Genomic DNA, 25256 nt, shown 5'->3' on the forward strand with positions numbered 1-25256 from the left:
CAACCAAACCAAACAACTGTTGCCATACAATCCATTAGCAACATGCTGGCTGTAAGAAGTGTCACTTTCCATGCCCATGTACATGTGTATCCATACACATCAGATACACACGTATAGACACTGTACACACGAAATACAGAATTCTATGTGGCCACGCATTTGTAATTCTAAAAATGCTAGTATTTTACTGAATAATGATTTACACACAGCATTAGACAAATGCACAGTATGTTAAGCTTGAAGGTAAAGACCTAAAGCAAACTGTATTTTGCAACCGTAATTACATATTCCTTTCCACAAAATACCCCATAGTCAGGAAGTTGTTAAGCTAGGTTTCAAAGTATAATTATGTTACATGTAGTGGTAAATTAGTACCTTTTGGAATTTCTGTAACTATTTCTGAGGGTACTTAAATAAATCTCTTTTATTCCCCCACTCTAAAAAATTTTACCACGTATTCATTTTAACAATGATATGTTAGTTCTTAATAGTCACTTGATAAAGGTAAGAAAAAACCCAGGTTAACTGAACAAAACTCTCCCGTACCTTTGGGAACTCTGATGCAATATCCATTTCCATCTCGCACAGGCTCATCTTTCTCCACATCATATTTAATCAGATCGTAAGCTATGACTTTCTAGCAAAATGAAAATATATCATTTTATTTTATTTATTTTTAAAGATTTTATTTATTTGAGGGAGGTTAGAAGGAGAGAGCGCATGCACACGAGCACAAGCATGGGGAGGGGCAGAGGCAGAGGGAGAAGCAGGTTCCCTGCTGAGCGGGAAGCTGGACACAGGGCTCATCCCAGGACTCCGGGATCATGACCTGAGCCGAAGGCAGACACTTAGCTGACTGAGCCACCCAGACACCCCAAAATATATCATTTTAAATACAAATTTCTTCACATCTTTTCCTTTTTATTGTGGTATAGCATACATTAAGTACAAAAAGTGCATATATCTTAAATGCCCAGCTTGATAAAATTACATATAGACACATCCATGTCACTACCACCCAGACCAAGAAATAAAACATTTCCAAATACTGTCAAAAGTCTCCTCTTGCCCCTTTCTGTCAAATCCACCGCTATTCTAACTTACCACCATCAATTAGTCTTACACTTCAAATAAATGAGATAAGGGGATGAAGTATGTGTCTTTGTGTTGCTGTTTTCCCACTGTATAATGTCTGTTACTCGTCTAGCCATGCTAATGGCTTTTTTCCCAATAGTTCATTTTTTATTGCCATGGAATTTTCCTTGTATGAATATACCACAATTGATCTATCCTCCCGTTAACTGGCATTTGGACTGTTTTTAGTTTTAGACTTTTACAAATGATGCTGTTATGAACACTCTCATACATGTGTTTTGGTAGACATGTCACAAGTGGGTTTTAAAAACCCGTATGCCAGTGTTAGAAGTTTCATGTTTCCACACGTTTTCCAATATATTTAAGGCTCAGTGGTATAATTATTTCATGCCTGTGGCTATAAAATGATTAAAACTCCACCATATTTCACATACACATTTCAAAGGCATAAGAATTTCAATTTATGTAGTTCAGTAAGAGTAATAAGTATATTATTTTCTCTACTAATATACTCTTATTTTCTCTACTAAATAGGACGGTATTTAGAAGTAAATTATTAGCCAGGAAGACTGTGTCCATTTCAAGTTTATATTTAAGTCTCTATGATAAGTTAATCAATCAGATGCTTTAATCGTAGCAGATGACCATTACAATCAAGTAGCATTCATAGTCAGCCAATGTTGGATCTTGTTTATTTGCAAAGGTGTAAAAAATTTGGGGGTGCTAATGCTTCTTTCCACATCAGTTGCAGGGGCATCTTCTTCCTTTTTTTCAGTTAAAAAAATATCTTCTTGTTTAAAGCCGAAAAACGGACAATAAAACATGGTGATCAACCACTGAGAAGCCAAGAACTAGTAGTATATGGCACCCACTTTTAAGGTCCTCAGGTCTGGTTGAAAACAAATGTTTCCTTGCCTCTCGTCTTTTTCAGGGTCAATAGCAATGACATAGACATCTTGTACCATGTCTCAATCAACTCAGCTTCCTATCCTTTCTTGTTCTGAGCTGCATTCGACCTGGGTCCCCGAGGTTCGGGCTGCTGCAGGTTGAACTGACGCTAGCTAGAGAAGACTGACCTTATCGGGTGCCGTTGCAGTGAGGAGTCAGAAATGGATTCTCAGCCCTGTAAGCAGTGCTGCCCGGTAGAATTTTCTGCGATGATGGAAATGTTCCACCTCTCTACTGCCCAACACGGCAGTCATGAAACACACGTGGCTACCGAGCACGTGAAATATGGCTAGCGTGAATGAAGAACTGAATTAAAAATGTCATTCACATCATTTAAGTTGAAATGGTCACATGTAGCTAGTGGCCGCCGCGCTGGATGGCACAGGTGCGGAGGATGGTGGCGGGACCTGCGTCACACAGGTGTGGCTGTCAGTGTCCCAGAGGTTCCCGGGGCTTGAGAAGGCCTTGAGATAAGGCTACAGTGTGAGGAATGGGATGATAATAAGCACTACAGCTAATAATTACTCACGGCTATTATATGCCAGGCATTGGGTTATATCCTCTAAGGATTTTTTTCCCAAGTTATTTAATTCTTTCAATAACCCTTCCCCCTTATTATAAATACAGAGTTTGGGCCAGGCACACCAGGCTCTACATTTTCTCTTTTTATCTCCGTTTTACAAACAATGAAATGGTGGCCTAAGGAACATAAGTGACTTGCTCGAGGTCACCCAGTTGGTAGGCAAGGTGCTGAAAGTTGATTTCTCAGGGCAGATCTCTTATGCACACAAACTGCTGTCCTTTGTACTCTGCCCGTCAGTCCCCAGGGACACATGCTGCGGGGGAGCTCTGGTGTGACTGTTCAGGGCCAGGCAGGAGGGGCTGCCAGATGCATAGTGCCTGCAGGGACTCCTCAAGCCAGTGGGGGCTCAGGCTTCGCTAAATATTCCTGGGATTGTTGAAAAACAGGGGGTCACCCAGAAGACTGACTGCTCAAACATAAAAAAGGCGAAGAGACTGTCTGGAGAGCCCGGGCCATTAAATGCCTGTGAGGGAACAGGGACTGCTATGTGAGCTGGCTGAAAAATAAGAACCATCTTTCTGGTGGAGTAATCAGGCAAATTCAAATGTCTGTGAGATCCTAGAGCTGCCGCGCAGTCCAGTTCTCTTGAAGGTCTAAACGGAAACGGTGGTTCCTAACCCTGGCGGCACAGCTTTCGAAAAACACCGATGCGGGTGCCCTGTCTCAGAACCACGGGACCCGGAGCTCAGGGGGTGGCACCCTGCACCTGTAGACATACAGAGGGCCCCTGGTCACTGTGACGCCCAGGACCATGAGCGAGAAACACCACATTTCACGGCGTGCGGTAAACTTACCGAACCAGCAGGCTTCTGGTGTTTTGACATCTACACGTATAAATGGCATCAGGAAGACTGCGCGTAAGTTGCAGGTAGCAGAGGCGTAATAGGTTGTTATGAAGAGAAATTGAGATTTTAAAATTAAAGGGCCCTGTCACTTTGCGCTCACCATCACAGAGAATGAGCAGATCCTCTGTCTTGGTGAACACGGATTGGCCATGGCTCTGATGAGGTATGAAATTCTAAGAATGTCATCATGACACAGCTTTTAAGAAGTCTCTGTATTCTGAAAGTCAGCTACGTACGCTTTCATCTTTCAATGTACTTACTTTCTGTAGGTAGTTTACTCTCCCAATAGCACCGATTTTTCTCGTATAATTCACAAAGGCAATATTGCCTTCAGTGGCAGCGTAGAACTCATAAATGCAAATGTCCCCAAATCTCCTGGTGAATTCCCTCCACACATCTCCTCGCAAGCCATTTCCTATTGCTAGTCTCACTTTATGGACGCCATCATTTGGTTTCTGTGGTAGGAGGAGGAGAGACCAAATTAAAACCTCTCCGGAGACTGTACTTATATACTTGTAATTGCCTTTGTGTTTCTACATATTTACGTTGGTTGTGGATTCACCTCGCAGTGCACACCTTTTCTGTCACTCACACACATCACGCCTCCTCCCCGCCAACCCATGCGGTTTGGGCCGACAGCTAGAACTCTGATTTAATAACCAAAAGACTTGGCTCTTCCCATTTTGATTTTTAAAAGGCAAGGTGAGATGATTTGATAGAACTAAGTGAGGCCAACATTTAATCCATATCCAATCTGGAAGCTAGAATAATGTATTGATTGTTTTCTTGATGGGGCTGGTGAATCTCAACTGCCAGAAAGGAGGGGTCACATGGGAAAGATCTATCAAAGACGGACAATCTGAAGCAATAGTCTTCACTTGACAAGGAAGAAGAAAACTGGGAACATAGTGTAAGGAGAGAGAGAATGATTTTCTACAGAGTCATTAATGTTAGGGTCTCAGGGGACTGGAGAGAAGACTTTTTTTAAAAAAAGATTTTATTCGTTTGAGAGACAGAGAGCATGAGTGGGGGGAAGGGCAGAGGGAGAGGGAGAAGCAGACTCCCCACTGAGCAGGGAGCTGGATGAGGGGCTTGATGTGGGGCTCGATCCCAGGACTCTGGGATCATGACCCAAGCCGAAGGCAGACGCTTAACCGACTGAGCCAGCCAGGTGTCCCTGGAGAGAAGACTCATGATCATGTCCTCATTTCACAGACCCAGAGGTCACAAAACCAGGTAAAGCTGAACCATGACAATGAAACTGTCCCAATGGGATTGGGAAGAGGAAGAGAGAGAGGAAGCTGGCTCCCAGTTGCCTCAGGTGGCCTGGGAGGAATATACTTTGCTATAAATAAAAATCACAAAGGAAAAATTGTCTTGAGTGTAAGAACTGAAAGGAGACCTTGTGTCAGCAGGAGAGGTGGAGTTAGGACCAGGTTGCTTTCCATTCAACCACAATCAGTTGTGAGGCCCCTACAAATATGTCCAAATCTATAGTAATTTCGATGATATTTTATATTAATAAGGCAATTTATGTCCTCCAGGAGATCACAGTTTGGTGGGAGAGAAAGGTAAACAAGTATAATTTTAACCTGCAGATTCTGTAATTCTATGACCTTTAACAGGAAATGGAATGGAATGGGTGAAAGTGCTTGGTAACTAGGATTCTCACATCGGGGCACCTGGGTGGCTCAGTTGGTTAAGCGACTGCTTTCAGCTCAGGTCATGCAGATCGAGCCCTGCATTGGGCTCCCCACTCAGCAGGGGGAGTCTGCGTCTCCCCCTCCCCCTGCTCATGCTCTTTCTCACACTTACTCTTTTTCAAATAGGACTCTCACATCAAGTGTTAATTTCTTGGATCGGACAACATTTGGCTTACAAATGTTCTTCAGAGCATTTGCTCCATTATTTCCTCTTCTGTGAAGTCATTGTGACGTTATTTTGGAGCTAGAGTTCCTCTTGGAAAAGAGCTGTTGGCATAGAGAGACTAGTGGTTCTCTGGTAAGGGGAGGGCCTTTGATAGGACAGGTGAAAACCAAGCCAAAACAAAGCTTGAATTGAGTTCTGTGCGAGAGGAGGCAGCGGGTCAGGGGAGTAGTGTAGATGCATTTCATTTTTGAGTAGCTCCTTGGTCAAAACTCAGGGGGTGAAGCTTCTTCAGGAGTCCTAACCAATGAGGAGGACAGATACTGGTCACTTGTAAAAACTGGGTCCCTGGTGTGGCCTTTCTGAGGAGGAAATGTGTAGGGCCCAGGGGTCTCCTGCCAGTAGTTCTTAACCAGGGTGTTCAGCAGGGTTACCTGAGCAGCCTTTTAAATCTGCATGAACCTCGACATTCTGAGTGGGAACCTATTCTCTTAATCAGCAACCTAGGTCCACAGGTCACTGAATCTATAGATCTTCCTCGATTTCTGATGGCATTACATCCCAATACACCCACCATAAATTAAAAATGTCATAAGTCAAAAATGCTTTTAATTCACCTAATCTACCAAACATTAGAGCTTAACCTAGCATACCTTAAGTGTGTTGAGAACACGTACATAAGCCTACAGCTGGGCAAAATCATCCAGCACAAAGCCTATTTTATAATACAGTATTGAATATGTCATGTAATTGATGGAATACTGTACTGAAAGTGAGAAACAGAATGGTTGTCTGGGTCTCGGCTGTTCACCCTCATGATCGTGCGGCTGACTGGGAGCTGTGGGTCACTGCGCCTGCCCAGCATCATGAGAGAGGATCAGAGTATCTATTGCTAGACGGGTAAAGATCAAAATTCAAAACTCAGTGTATGGCTTCTACTGAGTGCGTATCACTTTCACACCATGGTAAAGTCAAAAAATCATAGGTGGAACCATCATAAGTTGGGGACTATCTGTATTCCTTTTTAGAATTACAAAGTACCTAGAAGTAGGGAGGCCATGTGTCTGGTTGGTCAGGGCCAGTCCTGGTTTATGCCCGCGGTCCTGATGTGCTTATTAATTACACTCCTTTCACTCTCGAGTGTCCCCGTTTAGACAGTGAATTGTAGGGTCACCCTTCCATAAGGCACTATTCTCAGTTAAGGATTGTCAGCTTTTCAGAGACCATCCTCGCCTCCCACACTGCTGTCCCTCACTGCCCCTCCAGGAATAAAACGACATAAATATTTGAAGAATACGGACTTTCGCTTAAAAATAACCTCCTGACCTGGGGCTTACCTGCTCCCAGGCCTGTGTGAGAAGCTCCAAAGTAGCATTCCAGTGTGTAAACCCAAGACTTTACTAAATCCGTATGCAGGCCGTAATCACGCTCTTAGATCATTTCCTTTTCTAATGGGTGGCGAACATCTATCTCCCCCATGAGATTGTAAACTCCTTTGAGGCCAAATAGATCTCTCTATCATCTGCAGTGCCTGCACCTGGCTTTGCATACAGAGCAATAGCTGCAATAAAAGAAGGAGTAACCTCCACCAGGGAGCCCTCAAGTTCCCTGTTCGACAGTTAATGGCCGGGACATCAGCCCAAGGGCAGGGCCTAGGGCACAGGAGGCGGCAGGTGCCTCGGGTGCCTGGGCCACAGGCCAGCCTCCCAGGTGCAGCTCTCACCTGGGGGTGGCAGTTAGCTGGGCTGAGAGTCACAATACCATGAGCTCGGTTTTCATCATGAACTGAGGGATCTTATTACACCAGCAGAAGGGATTAAGGCTGTAAGCTGGAAGTGTTCGTGCACACAGACTGGGAGATCCTGGAACCTTCTGCGATGTCTGGTTCTCACCCAAGTTTTGCTCACCACTGGCTGACAGCACCTGGTGTGACTTGAGTTTTCCTTGCCCGTAGGAGAAAGCGTGTTTCCTCATCACCAAATTCACTCCTCAAGGGAGCTGTATTTTAGGTCAAGAATCACCCGCTTGTTTTTCTTTAACAAAGATCAAACCTTTGATTCCATGTGAGAGAGGTGAGGTCACATGCAAACACACCCGGGGACTTAAATCCGCACTAGGATTTGATGACTGAAAGGTGAGAGGTCAGGGTGTCCAGAGAGGAATGGAAAGCACCAGGTAAATAAGTAAACAGAAAACTTTTATCGAGGGCTTTCCTACTACGTGCCAGGCATTTGACCTTTATTATCTTACACAAGTTTCTATAGAATCCTACCAAAATGTGATAGGTAATGAAAATATTTGCCTCAGGGGTGCCTGGATGGCTTAGTCGGTTAAGCGTGGTGGGACTCTTGATCTCAGCTCAGGTCTTGATCTCAGGGTCATGAGTTCAAGCCCCGCATTAGGCTCCATGCTGGCTGTGAAGCCTACTTAAAAAAAAATATATTGGCCTCAATTACAATTGAGGAATCAGGGTCTCAAAAAGATTAAAATAATTTGCCGGAGATCACACAGGTAGCAACATAGTTCTCCAAGATTCAAATCCAAATCTATGTGAATGCAAAGAGAATTCTTTCCCTTAGTTAAAAAAAAAAAAAAAAAAAGAGTGGCACACGTGCAGTCTAACGTTCTAACAGTCAAAGCACTGAAAGGCTTTTAAATGGCCGATGCCGTTACCCCACTTGCCTGCTCCATCCTCTGCCTCCGCTCTACCACCTGGAGGCAGACACTGTCTACTCGTGTAGCTCCTTCCTCTTCTCTCCGGTTTCTAAATTACATGCTTAGACTGCTCTCTTTTGATTCATCAATTGTAGACGTTATTTGTTGATTTTCTATTGTGCTGGAGGAAGTTGAAGCTCTCTATCATTCTCTTCAGTTTTTCCAATATCCCAATTTTTGGTTAAGTCAATATTCGGTGCTCACATTATTTTGCTCGTCATACAGTACTGAGGAGCCAAGGAATATACTCTGATCCAATTCTTGAGGCAGTTTTTTTCCCCCTGGAATTCACTGCCACCTGCCCATTTGCTTTGTTTTCTTAGTTTCTACTCACAGGTGTTTCTTCACCGTCCAACAGCCTTGAAATACAATGTTCTTCACGGTGAAACCCACCAGATGCTCTAATTCCCTTTGTCCCTTTGTGCTTCCTTTTAGCCCCCTGCTCCAGTCTGTGCTGGTTGCTCTCCAGGCCTGGGGATTCCCTTTACCTGTCTCTCCTGGATCCTGGGTCTTCAGCTCTCTCCGCTCACTCTCCTGTTTGCATGGAACACTTTCTCTAGTAACTTCAAAGGAGGGTGTATAGGAGGTAAGTTATTTTGAGACTTTGAATGTCCGAAAATATTCTTACTGTACACTTGAGTGATAATTTGATCGTATATAGAATTCTAGAGAGGCAATACTTTTTACTAAGAATTTTGAAGGCACTGATCTTTTGTCCTCCAGCTTGCAGTGTTGCTGTTGCCAAGTCAAATATTATTCTTACAGACTCTTTCCTCTCTCTCTCTCTCTCTGTTTGGTAGTCTTATGTTTCATCCTGGTGTATTTAAAAATTTAAATTCCACCCATTTTATTGGGTACTCACTTGGCTCTTTCAATTTGTCCTTCAGCTCTGGGGAAGTTTTCTTTCCTTTTTAATTTTTTTTTAATTTTAAAAAGCTATTTCTCTTCAGCATTGTTTTTTTTTCATACAGGCTGACCATTATTGTTTTCATTTCACTTTTAAAAAATATTATTGTTGGGGCGCCTGGGTGGCTCAGTCTTTGAGCGTCTGCCTTCGGTTCAGGTCATGGTCCCAGGGTCCTGGGATCGAGCCCCGCATCGGGCTCCCTGCTCAGCGGGAGGCCTGTTTCTCCCTCTCTCACTCCCCCTGCTTGTGTTCCCTCTCTCGCTGTCTCTGTCTGTTAAATAAATAAATAAAAAATCTTAAAAAAAATTATTGTTTTTGTTGTTATTATTATTATTATTTTATTTTTTTAAAGTAGGTTCCACACCCAGCATGGAGCCCTAAATATGGGGTTTGAACTCATGACCCTGAGATCAAGACCTGAGCTGAAGGATCAAGAGTTGGAGGCTTAACTGACTGAGGCACCCAGGTGCCCCTAAAAATATTATTTTTAAAGTTTTGTTTATTTTTTTAATTAAAGTGTAGTTGACATATAATGTTGTTAGTTACAGGCGTACAACAGAGTGATTTAACAATCTATACATTACTTAGTGCTTACCGTGATTAATGTCAGCATACAGTGTTATTTCTATATTATTGACTATATTCCTTATGTGGAACTTTTTACCCCATGACTTTTTATAACTGGAAGTTTGAATTTCTTAATCCCCTTCACCCATTTCACTCATCCCCTCATCCCCCTCCCTTCTGGCAACCACCAGTTCAGTCTCTGTATTTATGATTCTGTTTTTTTGCTTGTTTGTTCATTTTGCTTTTTAGATTCCACATATGAGTGAGATCATATGCTATTTGTCTTTCCCTGACGACTTACTTCACTCAGCATCATACCCTCTAGCTCCATCCATGTCATTGCAAATGGCAATATCTCATTCTTCGTTACGGCTGAGTAATATTCCATTGTGTATATATACCACATCTTCTTCATCCATTTATGAAGTTTCCTTGTAATACTTCTTTGATAATATCCTCCTCTCCATTTTCTGTTCTATTTTCCCAATTTTCTATTAATTAGATGTTGGACCTCTTGGATTGATCTTTTAATTTTATCTTGTTTCCCTTCACATCCATCACTTTATCTTTTCTCCAACTTTCTCTAAGATTTCTCAGGTTTATCTTCCAAACTTTCTATGAATTAAACACTTTAAATCATATTTTTATTTTTGGGAGATTTTGTTAGTTTTTTTTATAGCATACTATTCTTGTTTTATGGAGAGAATATCTTCTCTAACAGCTCTAAGGAAATTAATTACAAGTTTTTGGAAGTTTTCTCCTGCTTTTTGAACTGATGCTGTCTCTTCTATTCTTTTGATGATATTTCCTATTGGAGGCTTTCCTCAGGTGTCTGCTGATCCCTGATGTCTGTTCATATTCAGAAATAAGGCAACTAAAAGATGTTTGAGTAGCTTTGTAAGCAGGGGAAGTACTCTTGCCAAGTGGGCTCTGCACTGTCCCGTGACAGGGTAGTTCTACCTGAGAATTAGACTTCTAGATTCTCTTGCCTACAAGCATAAACTGGCTCTGGAGTTCTAGAAGCTGTGCAAGGGAAAGGCACTGGTGGTCTCTCTGGTTAATAAGTAGATATTTACTCAATCTCTATTTTCAGTGTTTCACCCCTGCCCTCCTCCACTTGTGGGGTCCTTTAGTTCAAAGCTCTTCTAGGTCTTCTCCAGAGAATAAACCTCTGGTCTTCTACAAGGGTGGGAGAGGGAGGAGATGTCTAGCTATTTTTTACACAGAGGGAGGGGTAGAGGAGAAGCAGACTCACTGCTGAGCAGGGAGCCAGAGACGGGGCTCGATCCCAGGATCCTGAGATCATGACCTGAGCTAAAGGCAGATGCTTAATTGACTTAGCCACTCAGGCGCCCGACCAGTGTCCCTGATCTTAACAACTAATATGCTACACTTCTGCCTGGCTCCCTTAAGACAAAAGAAAGCCCCCAGTGACAGGAATGAAAGGAAGAGTCTCCATTTCTCTGCTCTACAAAGAGGTCTTTCACCCTCCAGTGCATCTTCCCACTGAAGCCAAAGGGACTGTCTAAAAACACCATCTCCCTGTCACTCTTCCAGGGAAGGCCCTTTAGTGGTGCTTTGTCACGTTCACATTTAAGTCTCAGCACAGCAAAGCCCATGTCACCTGGCCCCGCCAACCAGTCTTGCCTCTGGCCACACTGCTTGTAGCTTCTGATGTGCCACCTCCTTTACTCCACTCTGCGCGCGCTGTTCCGGGGAACCACAAGCCCTTCCTTCACCGCACGGTTGGTAAGCTTCTCCGCACCCTTGGAAACTCACCTTCTCTGGTAAACCTTCCTGATTCTGCTCTCTTTCCCTCTTTTGTTTTTCTGCTTTCCTTCCCTTTTTTTTCCCCTGCCCCTGGCCTGGCCCTGGGAGGTCAAACTGGTCACTCTCCACTCTGTGCTGCTCAATACCCCTCCACCACTCTATTTTCTGTCAGAATGGAGGGGATGCAGAGACAGACATATTAGGTTGGGAGAGGACCACAGAGCTTGTCTAATTTTGGAGGGAAGGCAGATGACTTGAGGAGGTAACAGTAGGGAAATAAGTTGAGCCTATTCAGCAGTCTCAGGATTCTGGTCATCCTTATTTCCCCTTCCAAATATCATGACTTCTATGTGTGGCCCCTGGAACTCTTTTCTGGTTTCCTTTTCCTTCTCCTCCTTCCACCATGGTCACACACCTAGCAAGCAGTCCAAAGCCTCATTTAGAGCCACTCTATGGCTTAGTCCCTAACTGGAGTAGAGAAACACTGAACTTTAGCAGTATCTTGTTCCAATAAATATTTTTTTTTCCCCAAATGGCATTGCTGTTTGGGCAACTACACAAAATGGCAGGTGACAACTGCACACTGTGGGACATGAACCAGACTGGACTTCCATGGTAAACAGGTACCCTGGATGCTAAGGCCCAAATATAACAATGGAAGACAGGTAAAATGGATCAAGAACTTTCTACAGTAATGTTGTAAAACCACTAGTCAGCAGCTTTGTTATCCAACCCCCACTCAACCTTAGATGGAAGTGATTGACTAATTTGAATGTCTTCTCTCATTTCTTCCTTCCTGCCTGTGGAGTAGAATTTTCTCTGATTCATTTGATGATATGTATGGAGCATCTACTATGAGCTGCATATTCTTAGGCACTGAAGATAATGATGATAGTGGCTACTATTTGTTGATTATTTACTAAGTGTCAGGTACTTTGCTAGATGCTTTCTTACATCATCTCATTTTTGTGTTCACAGCCCCCTAGGAAGTGAGAACTATTATTTACCCTGCTGGAGGATGGGAAAGTGAGAGAGAGTTTAACTATCCTGTTCACACGGTCATCAGTTTCAGGCCTGCTGACTCCTGAGTCTTGGCTCTTAAGCACTACATTCTTCCCTTGAGCCAGATCTGAATTCCTGTGCTAAGGGTGTCTGGTGGCATTCCTCCCTGGTCTTCTGCTCTATCAAAGGAGCTACCGAATAGGATTAAGACAAGGGACAAGCATAGGAGCCTCCACCTTCCCTGACATTGTTCCAGATTCTCCTGAGAAGCTAGTGCCATGTCTGTGGAGGGGGGTCATTTGGTTTATCTGCTCAGCTGAGGCAGGAGTTTCCTCCCTAATAGCCACTGCTTGGGGGTGGGGGTGTTAGCCCCTCCAGTGACAGCCTATTCTAGACAGCTCTAAGAGTGAGAAACTTCCTGATTACATTGATCCAGAGCCTTCCACCACTAATTCTAGTTTCTTATCCACTTTTGTTTGAGAAGACTTTTTGATGCAATCTTTCTTTAAGCTCCTTTAAAGCCATAGAATCTGGGCTTTCTTTCGTGACCTATTTTTAAAAAATTATGGTTAAATACACATAACAAAATTTCCTATCTTGCCTGTTTTAAAATGTACAATTCAGTGGTATTAAATACATTTATAATGTTGTGCAACCACCACTACCATCCATTTCCATAACTCTTTCATCTTGTAAAATTGAAACCCTCTACTCATTAAACAATAACTCCCTATGCTCCCCTGCTCCCAGCTCCTGGCAACCCAGCGTTCTACTTTTTGTCCTTATGATTTTGACTACTCTACGTACCTTATATACATGGAATCATACAGTATTTGCTTTTTTGTGATTGGCTATTTCACTTAACGTCATGTCCTCAAGGTTCATTCATGTTATAGCATAGTGCAGAATTCCCTTCGTTTTTAAGGCTGAATGTGTACATACCACATTTTGCTTATCCATTCATCCATTCTTGGACACTTGGGTTGCTTCCACATTTTAGCCATTATGAATAATGCTGTTATGAACATGAATATACAAATATCTCTTTGATGACCTGTTTTCAATTCTTTTGGGCATGGTACCCAGAAATGGAATTGATGGATCACATAGTAATTTTATTTTTCATGTTTTGAGGAACTGCCATACTGTGTCCACAGTGGCTGAACAAGTTACATCCCACCCACAGTGCATGCGGGTGCTAATTTCTTCACATCCTCACCAATGCTTGTTGTTTGCTGTTTTGTTTTTTTTTTTAATAGTAGCCATCCTAATGAGTATGAAGTGGCATTTTACTATAGTTTTGATTGCATTTCCCTAATGATTAGTGATGCTGAGCATTTTTTTTTTTCATGTGCTTATTGGCCATTTGTATATCTTCTTTGGAGAAATGTCTATTCAAGCACTTTATATTTGAATCAGGTTGTTTTTTTGTTAGTGAGTTTAGGAATTCTCTATATATTCTGAATATGAACCTCTTCTAAGATACATGATTTGCAAATATTTTCTCCCATTCTGTATGCTGCCTTTTTTACTCCCTTGATAGTGTCTTTTGAGGCACAGAATTTTGAAAGTCTTACGAAGCCCACTTTGTCTATTATTTCTTCTGATGCCTGTGCCTTCAGTGTCACATTCAAGAAACCAATGCCAAATCCAGTGTCAGAAGGTTTTGTTTTATGTTTTCTTCCAAGAGTTTTATTGTTTTAGGTCTTAAATTTAGTTTTTTGTTTTGTTTTGTTTTTGAGAGAGAAAGAGATAGTTCAGGAGTGGGAGGTAAGGGCAGGGGCAGAGGGAGAGAGAGAATCATGACCTGAGATCATGACCTGAGCTGAAATCAAGAGTCGGACACTTAACCGACTGAGCCACCCAGGCACCCCTAGGTCTTTTTTCCATTTTGAGATAATTTTTGTATAAGCATGTTAGATAAGGGTCCAACGTCATTCTTTTGCATGTGGATATTCAGTTTTCCCAGGACCATTTGTTGAAAAGACTGTCCTTTCCCCACTGAATGGTCTTGGCGCCCTTGTCAAAAATCATTTGACAATATATACGAGGGCTTATTTCTGGGCTCTCTATTCTATTCCACCGGTCTATATGTCTGTCTTTATGTTAGTACCATATTATTTTGATTACTATAGCTTTGTAGTAAGTTTTAAAATTAGGAAGTATAAATCCCCAGTTTTGTTCTTCTTTTTCAAGATTGCTTTGGCTATTTGGGTCCCTTGAGACTCCATATAAATTTTAGGATAGGTTTTTTTCTGTTTTCACAAAAAAGTGTCACTGGGATTTTGATAGGGATTGCATTAAATCTATAAGTCTCTTTGGGTAGTAGCAATATTTTAAAAACATTAAATCTTCCAATCCATGAACATGTGGTATGACTTCATTTATTTATGTCTTCTTTAATTTCTTTCATCCATGTTTTCTAGTTTTCATTATACGTGTCTTTCACCTCCTTGGTTAAGTTAATTCCTAAGTATTCTATTCTTTTTGATGTTATTGTTTTTGTAATTATCTTTTCAGGTTGTTCATTGTTAGTGTATAGAAATACAACCGGTTATTGTGTGTTGACTCTGTATCCCGCTACTTTGCTGAATTCATTTATTAGTACTAACAGTTTTTTTTTGCCTTAAGGATTTTCTATATATAAGCTTATGTCATTTTTTTAAGCTCATATCATTTTTAAAAAGTCTTTAACTGAAGGTTTTTTTAGGTAAATTTGATCATTCCTTACAACTCTCATAAGAATTTTTAAGACAAACCAGAACTCAGGGGTGTGGGGGAAGCAAGACCTAACAGAAACTCCCTATCTTCTAGATTTGAGATCATCCATGAATTATACAACAAATCATAATATATTTTGAAGATCTAAAACCCCAATCAAATTTTGGTTTTCAGCATCTGAGACAACATTATGAGGAAGGAGAAAGGTGGAAGTGTTTATATGTGTGAGAGTGTATAAGCCTGAAAGAGCTACACAAACATGTTTATTTTCCTCAAGTCAACACACCCTCTCCCAGGAGACTTCTAACTGACAAAGGGGACTTTTAAGGCAGAGAAGAAAAGCCAAACAGAAGGGACCCATATGGATTTCTGGGTTTTAATAGAGAGCCATGCAATCTTGAGGGCCAGATGGGATACTAATGTGAAAAAAATTCAATAATGACTTCAACAGAAATTGCTGTGGGAAAGGTCCTAATCCAGCTCACAGCTAATTATGATTCTCAGGAAGCTGGTGAATCTGCTGCCCAGATCAGAATATTATGTGCTAAGCCTAAACATTCCAGGGAAACATATTACCTCTCTGAAGTTAATCATACTTCTTTCAGGGGCCAGAATTTAGAGGTTCATTCAACGAAGTTTGTTGACGCCTTGAATGAGCCACACACAGATCTCAGGGCTAGAGATCTGGCAGTGAACGAAGCCCCTGGTGTGTGGAACTTTCATGTAATTGGAGGAGATAGACAATAGTTGTATAAACCTGTCCTATGTCAGGAGGGACAGTACTGTGAAAAGCAGTCACCCACGAGATGGATGGTAAGGGGGCGACGTGATACATTTGTTGATTAGTAGGAGGGGCCTCTCTGATGAGCTGACATGTGGGCAGAGACTGAATGAAGTGAGGAGGGGAAGAGCTGGGGCAAGAGCATCCTATACTTCTTCCTATGTCACAGCAGATGTTATGTAAGTTGAGGATAGCAGGTGCTTATAAATAGCAATTTATCAACTTAGTGATCCTCTGAGTTTGTTTTACGATGATTGAAAGGACTAAAGGAAGCAGAATCTGGTGAGTTTACTGCATTATCTAGTCTAGTGGTTCTCAACTGGGGTGATTTTGCCTGCCAGGGGACATCTGGCAATGTCTGAAGACATTTTGATTATCATAACCTGGGGAGGGGGGAGGGAGAGGGTACTACTGGTATGTCCTGCATAAAGGCCAAAGATGATACTAAATATCCTACACTGCATGGAATAACTCCATACAGCAAAGAATGAATGTGCCCAAAATGTCAGCAGTGCCGCTGTTGAGAAACTGATTTGGTCCCCAGGCAGGATGCCAGGCCTCTGATAAGACTTGAGGGCAGGAGAAGTTCTTTCAAAGAACCTCATCAAGACATCTGGATATCTGCAAACAGGGTAGATCCAAGGCCTCTGGAGTAACCTTGGGGCATCTGCTCCAAGCTTGTTGACAGACTTAGTCAGATGGTTTCAAAGCCACCCAGGTATTTATTCAAGCAACATTAAGTAAATGTTTCCTGTATGCCTGTGGTATAAGAGAAAGTAAGGATACAAGATGTGGTCCCTGCCATCAAAGACTTTATAGCCTAGAAGGATGGAAAGTATGAAGACAAATACCTGCAATGTGACAAGGCCACAGTGGGTAGAAATCAGATGATGTAAGGGAAAGAAATCAGATAATGTTGGCGTGACCCAAACAGGTTTAACGTATGAAGTATCATTTGAACTGGGCTTTGACAGTGAGTAGGCTTTAGACAGACAGGGAAGGAGAAGATCTGCTAGGTAGAGGGTGAGATGTGAAAACAGGTAAAAAGATTGGGAATAATAATATTAATAGCAATTGACACCTAGTAGATCCCCTCTGTATGATAGGTGTGGTACCAAGCACTTTATCATGACACACAATTGTAGTCTGACCTGAAAACTGATAGACATGTAAGTACCAGCTGAAGCCTAGCATCACCCAAAGTAACGTGAATTCCAATCTTACCCATCTCAAAAAGAATGAAACACAGGGAGTGTTACCTGGGATGAGTTGCATAAATACCGAAGAAGTTCACCAATATACTGAATGACAGTGACATTATATTTTCTGCAGTCATCCCAAAACTGGCTGGCTGAAAATTTGTTCCGCAAAACAAGAGTAGCACCTACAGAGAAGTGTATATAAAGTGTTAAGAAAGAAAGGCTATTAAAAAACTCCTTGGTTATATTTGTCATTTTTGAAAGGTAGAAATTTAAATATGAATTATATTCACAAACAAGTCTGAATATTGCTTATCTTCAAAACAAAAATCAATAAGACATGGTTTTATCCTACAGAGGCTTTCAATCTAGTGGGGGAGAGACACATGCTGATATCTTTCTAATAAAATTCAGTGTGCAATAAATAGGAAGTTCAAATGAATCCCTAAGGGAATGTGAATGAAGATGTGTGTATGTGTGTGTATTAATTCTACTTGGGGTAAGGGCTGAGAAAGGCATATTTTGGAAGAGGTAGGATGTGAATTATGTCTTGAGCAATGATTATGAAGAAAGATGAGAGAATTCCAGGCAGAGGAAACCATGTGAAACATAAAGACAGGGCAGTTCAGAAGGTGTGGGAAGATAGCCAAGACTCAGTTGGCCTGTGACTGGAGTGGTGAAGAGTGGGTGAGTCATGGGAGAGGAACCTGGAGAAGCAGCTAAGGGTGCCATCATGGAGAACTTGGAAGTGCCAGGTGGAAGAGTGAGACTTAACTCTGCAGGCAATGGAGAACCAGGGTCTTGAGCAAGCGGGAAAACTGTTCGTTGATGAGTGAGGTAGACATAATGGTTCCCAAAGATGTCCCTGTTCTAATCCATAGGACCTGTGAATATGGTCCCTTACCATGGCAAAAAGACCTGTGTAGATGTAATTAAGTTCAGGATTTTGAGATGGGAAGATCATCCTGGATTACCTGGGTGGGCCCAATGAAATCATAAATGTCCTTATAACAGGAAGGCAAGCAGATCAAGGGCAGAAGGACATGGGATGATGGAAACAAAAGGTTGGAATGATGTGTTTTGAAGATGGAAAAAGTGGCCACAAGCCACAAGGCAGGCAGCCTCTAGAGGCTGGAAAAAGCAAGGAAATGGACTCTTTCCTAGAGCTTCCAGAAGGGATGCAGCCCTGCTGACACCTCGATTTTAAGATTTCTGACCTTCAAAACAGAATAAAAATCTGTTACAATAGTGATAGGAAATGAATATAATGGGTAAAAATAATATATATCAGATCCAACCTAATTCTAGGCATGAAATGCAGTAAAGTGAAATAAAAAAACTCACAAGTATTTTTTCATGCTATTAGTTTAGCTTTACTCCTAATTATACAAAAGTCCGATGTTTTAGAAGAGGAAACATTTTTCTAAACACTATTTTTTTCCTTCTTTAGAATGTATCTGTGGTGCTTAAGCAAATGTGTGAGCAATGAAGTTTTCCCTTTGGGAGCCTCAGAGTCCCTCTGGCCTTGAAGAGCCCCGCTATATGATCAGGCCCTGTCAGTCATTCCCGGCCAATGTGGAGGTGGGTACTGATGCTGGGGTAAGTATTTTATAGCTGATCAATAAGTTGATGAGGGAAAGACACAGAGGCTTGGGCCATCACAGATGCATATATATATATATGTATGTGTATATATGTTATCATATATATATAAAACGTGTTATTATATATGTGTATATACATATGTGTATATATGTTAATATATTAATATATTATTATATTTGATATATATTGTATATTAAAATGAAATGTCACATGGAAGAAAAAATTAAGGTTTTTGTTTGTTTTTTGTTTTTTGTTTTTTTTAGCTTAGAGAGTTAGAGATGGCTTTCTGGGAGAGAAGAATATTAGACCGAGCCTTGATGTATACAAGGGGCATAAAGCCTACTGAAAGGAGAAAAGATGGCAACTCTAATTTGAATGGTAAAATTTTGGAAGGAAAGAGAAGGGATGGAAAGCCAGGTACTCTGACCAGAGCTGGGGAGCTGTGGGAGCAGGGAAGAACAAAGTAGGATGGGGACAACTAAGGGGGAAGTTTAAATCAGATGCTGATGGAGATCCACATGCGGATTTCTGAGGATGAAAATGACAGAGGGGAATTAATTATGGGATCTAATTAGAATCAAGTGTCTTAACCTGGATGAACATCCAAAATATTTTAAAGCCGTTTCCTCCTTGACATCCTGAACAACTGTAGCATTATATTATCAGATAAGCAGGCATGAGAAAATATAAATTATTCTAGATACTTGCTGGTGATGTGTGAGCCAAAAAGCCTTGTTACTAACATAGAATTAAATGCTGTTCCTGGCCGATAGGAAAGTAGCCAACTTTTGTATTACTTTCCCCATGGAGCACATGTGACTGTGTACTGGACTCCAGTGCCTTGTTGAGAGGAAAAAGCTTACCAGTCAGGATACATCCGTGGACGCCAATCATCAGCGCAGCACTGTGGTACAAGGGTAGGGTAGTATAGATGACATCGTCTTCCTTAACCCCGACTGCATTGATAAAGCCAGTTGCATACCACAGGCGTTGGTGATTGATCGTCGCGGCTTTCGGGAGACCTTTGCAAAGATACAAGAGAAAGCATGAGTGAGCCAAGATTGGCCATTTGCAGACACATGGTCTGGGAGAGAGATCTGGCTTAGGAAGATCCATCACCCAGTGTTTCGAGAATTGCATAGGGGAGGGCCATATTCAGTTACACCAAGAGTCAGCAAATTTTTTCTGTAAAAGACCCGAGAGTCAATGTTTTAGGCTTTGCAGGGTCATACAATTTCTGTTACAAATACTCAACTCTGCTATTGTAGCTGATAGCAGCCAGCCATATAAAGGAATGAATGTGGCTATGTTCTGATAAAGCTTTATTTACCAAAACAGGTCGGGGGGGCTATATTTGGCCCATGGACCTAGCTTGCTGACCCCTGAATTAGATGGTTACTACAGTAGTAATTTGAAGAGAAAGGCATGAATGTCTATTGAATTTTTGCTCTGTGCCTACCACCTTGCAAGGTATTTTCAAAATTTCATTTAATTCTCATAATAAACAGGATCAGTAGAATTATATTTTTTAATCCACAGATGAGAAGGCTGAGATTCAGAGAGATTAAATAGATTTTTCCATTCCTATCACTTTCTTTCATAACCACTTTTATGAATTTCTTAACTCCTAGAGTTTCTTCATATAAATACAAACAAATATAGAGTTGCTTATTTGTTCTTGCCCTTTCCTCCATTAAAAAAAAAAAAAGGGGACCTTTCTACACTTTTCCCTCTCTGCTTAACAGTGTCTAGTGGAGAACTGTCCATATTTAACAAAGAAATTTCCCTTATTTATTCATTCATTTATTCTCTCTCTTGCTCTCTCTCTCTCAGTTGCATCAAGTCCTCTGTATTTGTGTGTTATAATTTCTTTAACTATTTTACTATTTCAACCTGGTCCACATGGTATTTTACACTATAGATGATGCTGTATTTGTAGGATAAATTTGCTGAAGTGAGATTGTAGGGTCAAAAGATACATGTCTTTGTAATTTTGATAGGTACCGCCACATTGCCAGTTATAAGGGCTGTCCCATTCCACTCTCCCACTAGCAATATCTGAGTGAACCTGTTCCTCATAGCCTTGCCTAGGTATGCTCTCAACTGTTGGACAGAGGGAGAGAGAGAATCTCAAGCAGGCTCTTCGCTGAGTGTGGAGTCCAGGGTGGGGCTCGATCTCAGTCAGGATCCTGAGATTGACCTGAGCTGAAACCAAGAGTCAGACGCTTAACTGACTGAGCTACCCAGGCACCCCAAGTTCTTTTAATTAACTTTTACAAGAGTAACTTAGCAAATATTTTATTCAGAGATAAGGAGAAAAGCAAAATAAACATCAACCCAATTATCTTCCAATTAAATATAAATTCTGAACTGTGGGATTAAATTAAGGAGTGTTCAGTCTCTTTTCCCCTAAAGTGGGTTTTATATTTGACTGTCAAAACCTACATTGTGAAGTTCTTTTTTTTTTTTTTAAGATTTTATTTATTCGAGAGAGAGAGAGAGAGAGAGAGAGACAGAGAACTCAAGCAGAGGGAGAGGCAGAGGGAGAAGGAGAAAGCAGACTTCCCACTGAGCTGGGAGCGAGACATGGGGCTCGATCCCTGGACCTGACCTGAGCCGAAGGCAGATGCTTAACCATCTGAGCCATCCAGGTGCCCCTTCATGGTGAAGTTCTATACTTATGTAGCATTAAACTAGGACTCCCTGTAACTAACCAAGGGCTGATTTTTTCTCAATTATTTCCCAAAGTTTACAACTTAATTTTACCATTCTATTATGAAATGAGGATAAAGGTCCCATATATTAAGGTAGTGTCTATATGTAGGGGAAGCATTTGGTTAACTATGTCATTCCACCATTTTGTTGGCATGGTAATATGTAACTTCTGACAGATAGAAAGAGGATAGACATTATGCTTTGGGCACTGGTTTTAACATGTCATTCCCAGTCTCCCATCCTCATTTACTTAAAGAAAATACTCAATGAAAGTAATTGTATGAAAGGAAGTCAACATTGAGGTTAAACTCAGGTCCAGGAACTGGGAGAGCAGATGGGTGCTGAGGATCTGTCGAGGTAAAGGAAGGAGTGTCTATAGGCTGGTGTTGAGATAAAAGGCTCAAAGGAACCTTTAGCCTTATCTATAATGTTTGATTGTTTTACAAGGGAATGCATGCATGTATTACCTGCTTAAATTAAATTAAAATTTTAATCAAAAGAGAAAAGATTCACATGTTCAATTTTCCAATACTAATAATAATGATCAGCATGCTGGTGCTGGCTTCCTGCCCTCCTTTTAAATATATCCCTAAGGCCTCATATTATTACATTTTGATAATGTTTTCCCTGGCCTAGAGTAGGCAGACACCACATAGCTGTTAAGTGGAAGAACTGGGCAATATTGTGGCAGAGAGGTCAGATGTATGAGCTGTGGAGTCAGCCTACCAAGGTGAATCCTGACAAGTTACCTTGAAAAGTTCTTAACCTCTCTAAGCATCAGTTTCTAGATCTGTAAAATGGGAATAAGAATGGTACCCATCTTATGGATGGTGGGAGAATTGTATGAACACAAGACCATAAAGCTTATAGGAGCGTGCCTAGTAATTTTATCTTTAATATTGCCTGTCCCATATAGCTGTTCCAATAACACTATTAATTGGCAGTGTTTTTTCTTAGGGGCTCATAAAATTATGCTGCAGCTTACAGTTGAAGGTATCCTAGATTTGGTGAAATACAGTATTTCAGGCCCTGGACTAGAGCCATCCTACACCCACAGCACCAAACAGCTCCAAGTCAGCGTTGCTTGGGAAGATAGCAGTCAAAACATTAATGTAAATGTAACTCCATTATTGTCCTATCATCTTCTTTGGTGTCTCACTTTTAATTGGTTATACATTATGTATGGACTTGGGATATAAGATAATCAAAATCCAACAATCATTTAAAAAATTCCAAAAACCTATTCAGTGCCAAATTTCATCCATTATCGTAACTATTTTTGTATTTCTTGGTTAACCTCTTTCTCTGTTCTACATACCAACTAGGCGGAAATATGCGTAGCTTGGAGAAACCCAAATGGGATCATGTGCTATGAAATAAGACCAGTTCCCACAGGCAAAGAGCTAAATCCTCTAAAGTATTAGTTATCTGATAAGTTTTGCCAAAGGAAAAGAACATTTGAAAACCTAACCCAACATTTAACGACTTCAGGATAAGTCCATTTCTTTGAGAATCCTTTCTTTATTTTTACCTGTGGTTCCAGAAGTATAAATGTATAAGGCAGGAGTGGAAAAAGTGACTTCAGACCTCCATGACTCTGGAATAGCTTCCGTTGACACTTCATCTACTTTGTCTAGTAAAGAGTCGACCCCATCCGTGTTAGAAGTTCTGCTCACATAATAGATGGACACATTATCTTTTTTCAGGCTTGGCAGCACCTCTTCAATAGCATCTTGTAGTTCTTAATAAGGAAAGAAAATCCAAATGAATTAAATTCGTCCAGTAAAGTTCTATTAGTACAGTAGACTTTATATTAATTTTGTTTTCAGTATAAATTTTGCTGAAATGCGTAGACATGCTTACAGTTACACAATTTTAAACATGGAATTTTCTAGATTTGAAAATATCACAAGATTCCAAGATTTGAGGGAAGGCTGGGTGTTAATGGTTTCCTAGCAACAGAAGGTTGGTTGAAATCTGTACAAACAAATGGACACGTGGATAAAAACCAAGATATGTAAGTGCATTACTTATATGCAGGTCTGGTATACATCTCAAAATACTCCAGAAATGAATTTGGTTATTCCCAATATATGTGTCCCAGTGATGAAAAATAAAAAAAGAAAATTTTAAGGTAGGAGCCAAGAAACAAAAGCAAGGTAGCCATGCTAACTAACAATGATGATAGAAGGCAACTTTATATATACACGTATGTATATATATTTTAACACAACAGGAACAAATAGTTCCCCTAGGACAGTTCAGCTCATCTGAGAAGGAAGCTCCAAATTTCGTAAGCACATTTTCTGCTCTGAGAAAAAACAGGACTGATTAGCATGTTTTTCCAACTGTAGGTCACAATACAGTAGTGGGTTGTTAAAATCATTTGAAGTGACCAACATTTTAAAAAATTAAAGTAGAATGAAATATAAGTTTTCAGAGTATATCACACATAGTAAGAGGTAAGTATTATTTTTTTTAAAGTTTTGTGTCAGTTATGTGGGTGTGTGGGTACTGAGTCACGAATATATTTTTGTACTGTAGACCAACATCAAAAAATTTATTTTTTTAAAATATTTTATTTATTTATTTGCCAGAGAGAGAGAGAGAGAGAAAGAGAGCATAAGCAGGGGGAGCTGCAGAAGCAGGCTCCCTGCTGAGCATGGAACCTGATGCAGGACTCGATCCCAGGACCCTGGGATCATGACCTGAGCCGAAGGCAGGAGCTTAACCGACTGAGCCACCCAGGCATCTCCAATGTCAAAAAATTTAAAAGGCACTGATTTAATATGCAAACCACATTTCCTGTTTGCTGCTTGATTTCTGTGCCCTTCAATCACAGATGAGATGGCCTTTAAGCTTACTTGTCTTGAACTTGTGATAACTGAACTGAATATACTTATTCTTAATAGGAAGGTGACCCAATACCCCAGGGAATTACCTTGGGGACGCTATCCCTAATTCATCTTATAGGCTTTGTTTTTCAGATTTTGTGTATGATGTCTCCACCAAAACAAGAAATATCATCTGGACAGATGCATTTAAAAAAATTTTAAAACATTTTAACCAGAGGACTCATGCACCTGAGAAAAAGAAATCAAATAATACAAAAGAGTTTATAATGAAAATCAACAGTTCTGTTCCCCTTCCCTCTTCACAACTAAACCTGCCGCCTGGAGGCGATCACTTTCAAGTTTTTGAAATCTGTTTCTTCTAACAGTCGCCTCTCTATCACCAAATAATGTGCTTTTCCTGCTACCTCCTGACCTATCAATTTTGATCCCCACCCTTGTTCTTCCCCTATCTACTCCCAAAAGTCACTATCCCCACTTTATGTTGTCTAGGTTCATACTATTTACATCTTTTCTGAGACTATAATTCCATCCTCCCAGCTTTGTTTACGGGTTGGCTCTAGAAGTGAGCACCAATAATCAGGATCAACAAGATTAAGACTATGTAAATATTATTCACTGCAGAGCAGAGTAACACACTATAATCATATTTCCATTCGTGAAGAGTTTTCTTTTCCTTTCTTTTTTTTTAAAGATTTTATTTATTTATTTGACAGAGAGAGCGAGAGAGCACACGCAGGGGGAGTAGTAGGAGGAGGGAGAAGCAGGCTCCCCGCCGAGCAGGGAGCCCGATGAGGGGCTCAATCCCAGGACCCTGGGATCATGACCTGAGCCGAAGGCAGACGCTTAACCATCTGAGCCACCCAGGCGCCTCGACTCGTGAAGAGTTTTCTCCTTGAGTTTCTTTTGGCTATCAACCTTTAAGATTCTATTTGCTTCAGTTGTTTTCCACCTTCACCAGATCAGATTGCTCTCTAGTCCGTGAGCACTTCAAAATATTCACCAAAAAATACTCCTCTTATAAAAACTGGAATGGTAACACCCCATCCCTTGCCACTGCCTTGGTTCAGGTCCTCATTATTTCC

General features: G+C 41.0%; 1 protein-coding gene across 2 annotated transcripts in view; it reads right to left on the reverse strand.

Annotated features, from left to right (window-relative positions):
- The window catches only part of SLC27A2 (solute carrier family 27 member 2), a 43489-nt gene that overhangs the window by 8704 nt on the left and 9529 nt on the right, over positions 1-25256 (reverse strand). The window contains exons 2-6 of one of the 2 annotated variants that reach the window (XM_036101924.2): positions 22851-23060; positions 19468-19626; positions 17060-17184; positions 3732-3926; positions 547-637 (exon numbers count right to left, since the gene is read on the reverse strand). In XM_036101924.2, the coding sequence (XP_035957817.2) occupies positions 547-637; positions 3732-3926; positions 17060-17184; positions 19468-19626; positions 22851-23060 (780 nt within the window). The remainder of the gene's footprint in view (positions 1-546; positions 638-3731; positions 3927-17059; positions 17185-19467; positions 19627-22850; positions 23061-25256) is intronic. The other variant, XM_036101925.2, reaches the window with a different exon arrangement.

Source organism: Halichoerus grypus, chromosome 8, assembly GCF_964656455.1.
Source record: "Halichoerus grypus chromosome 8, mHalGry1.hap1.1, whole genome shotgun sequence".
Lineage (NCBI taxonomy): Eukaryota > Metazoa > Chordata > Mammalia > Carnivora > Phocidae > Halichoerus > Halichoerus grypus.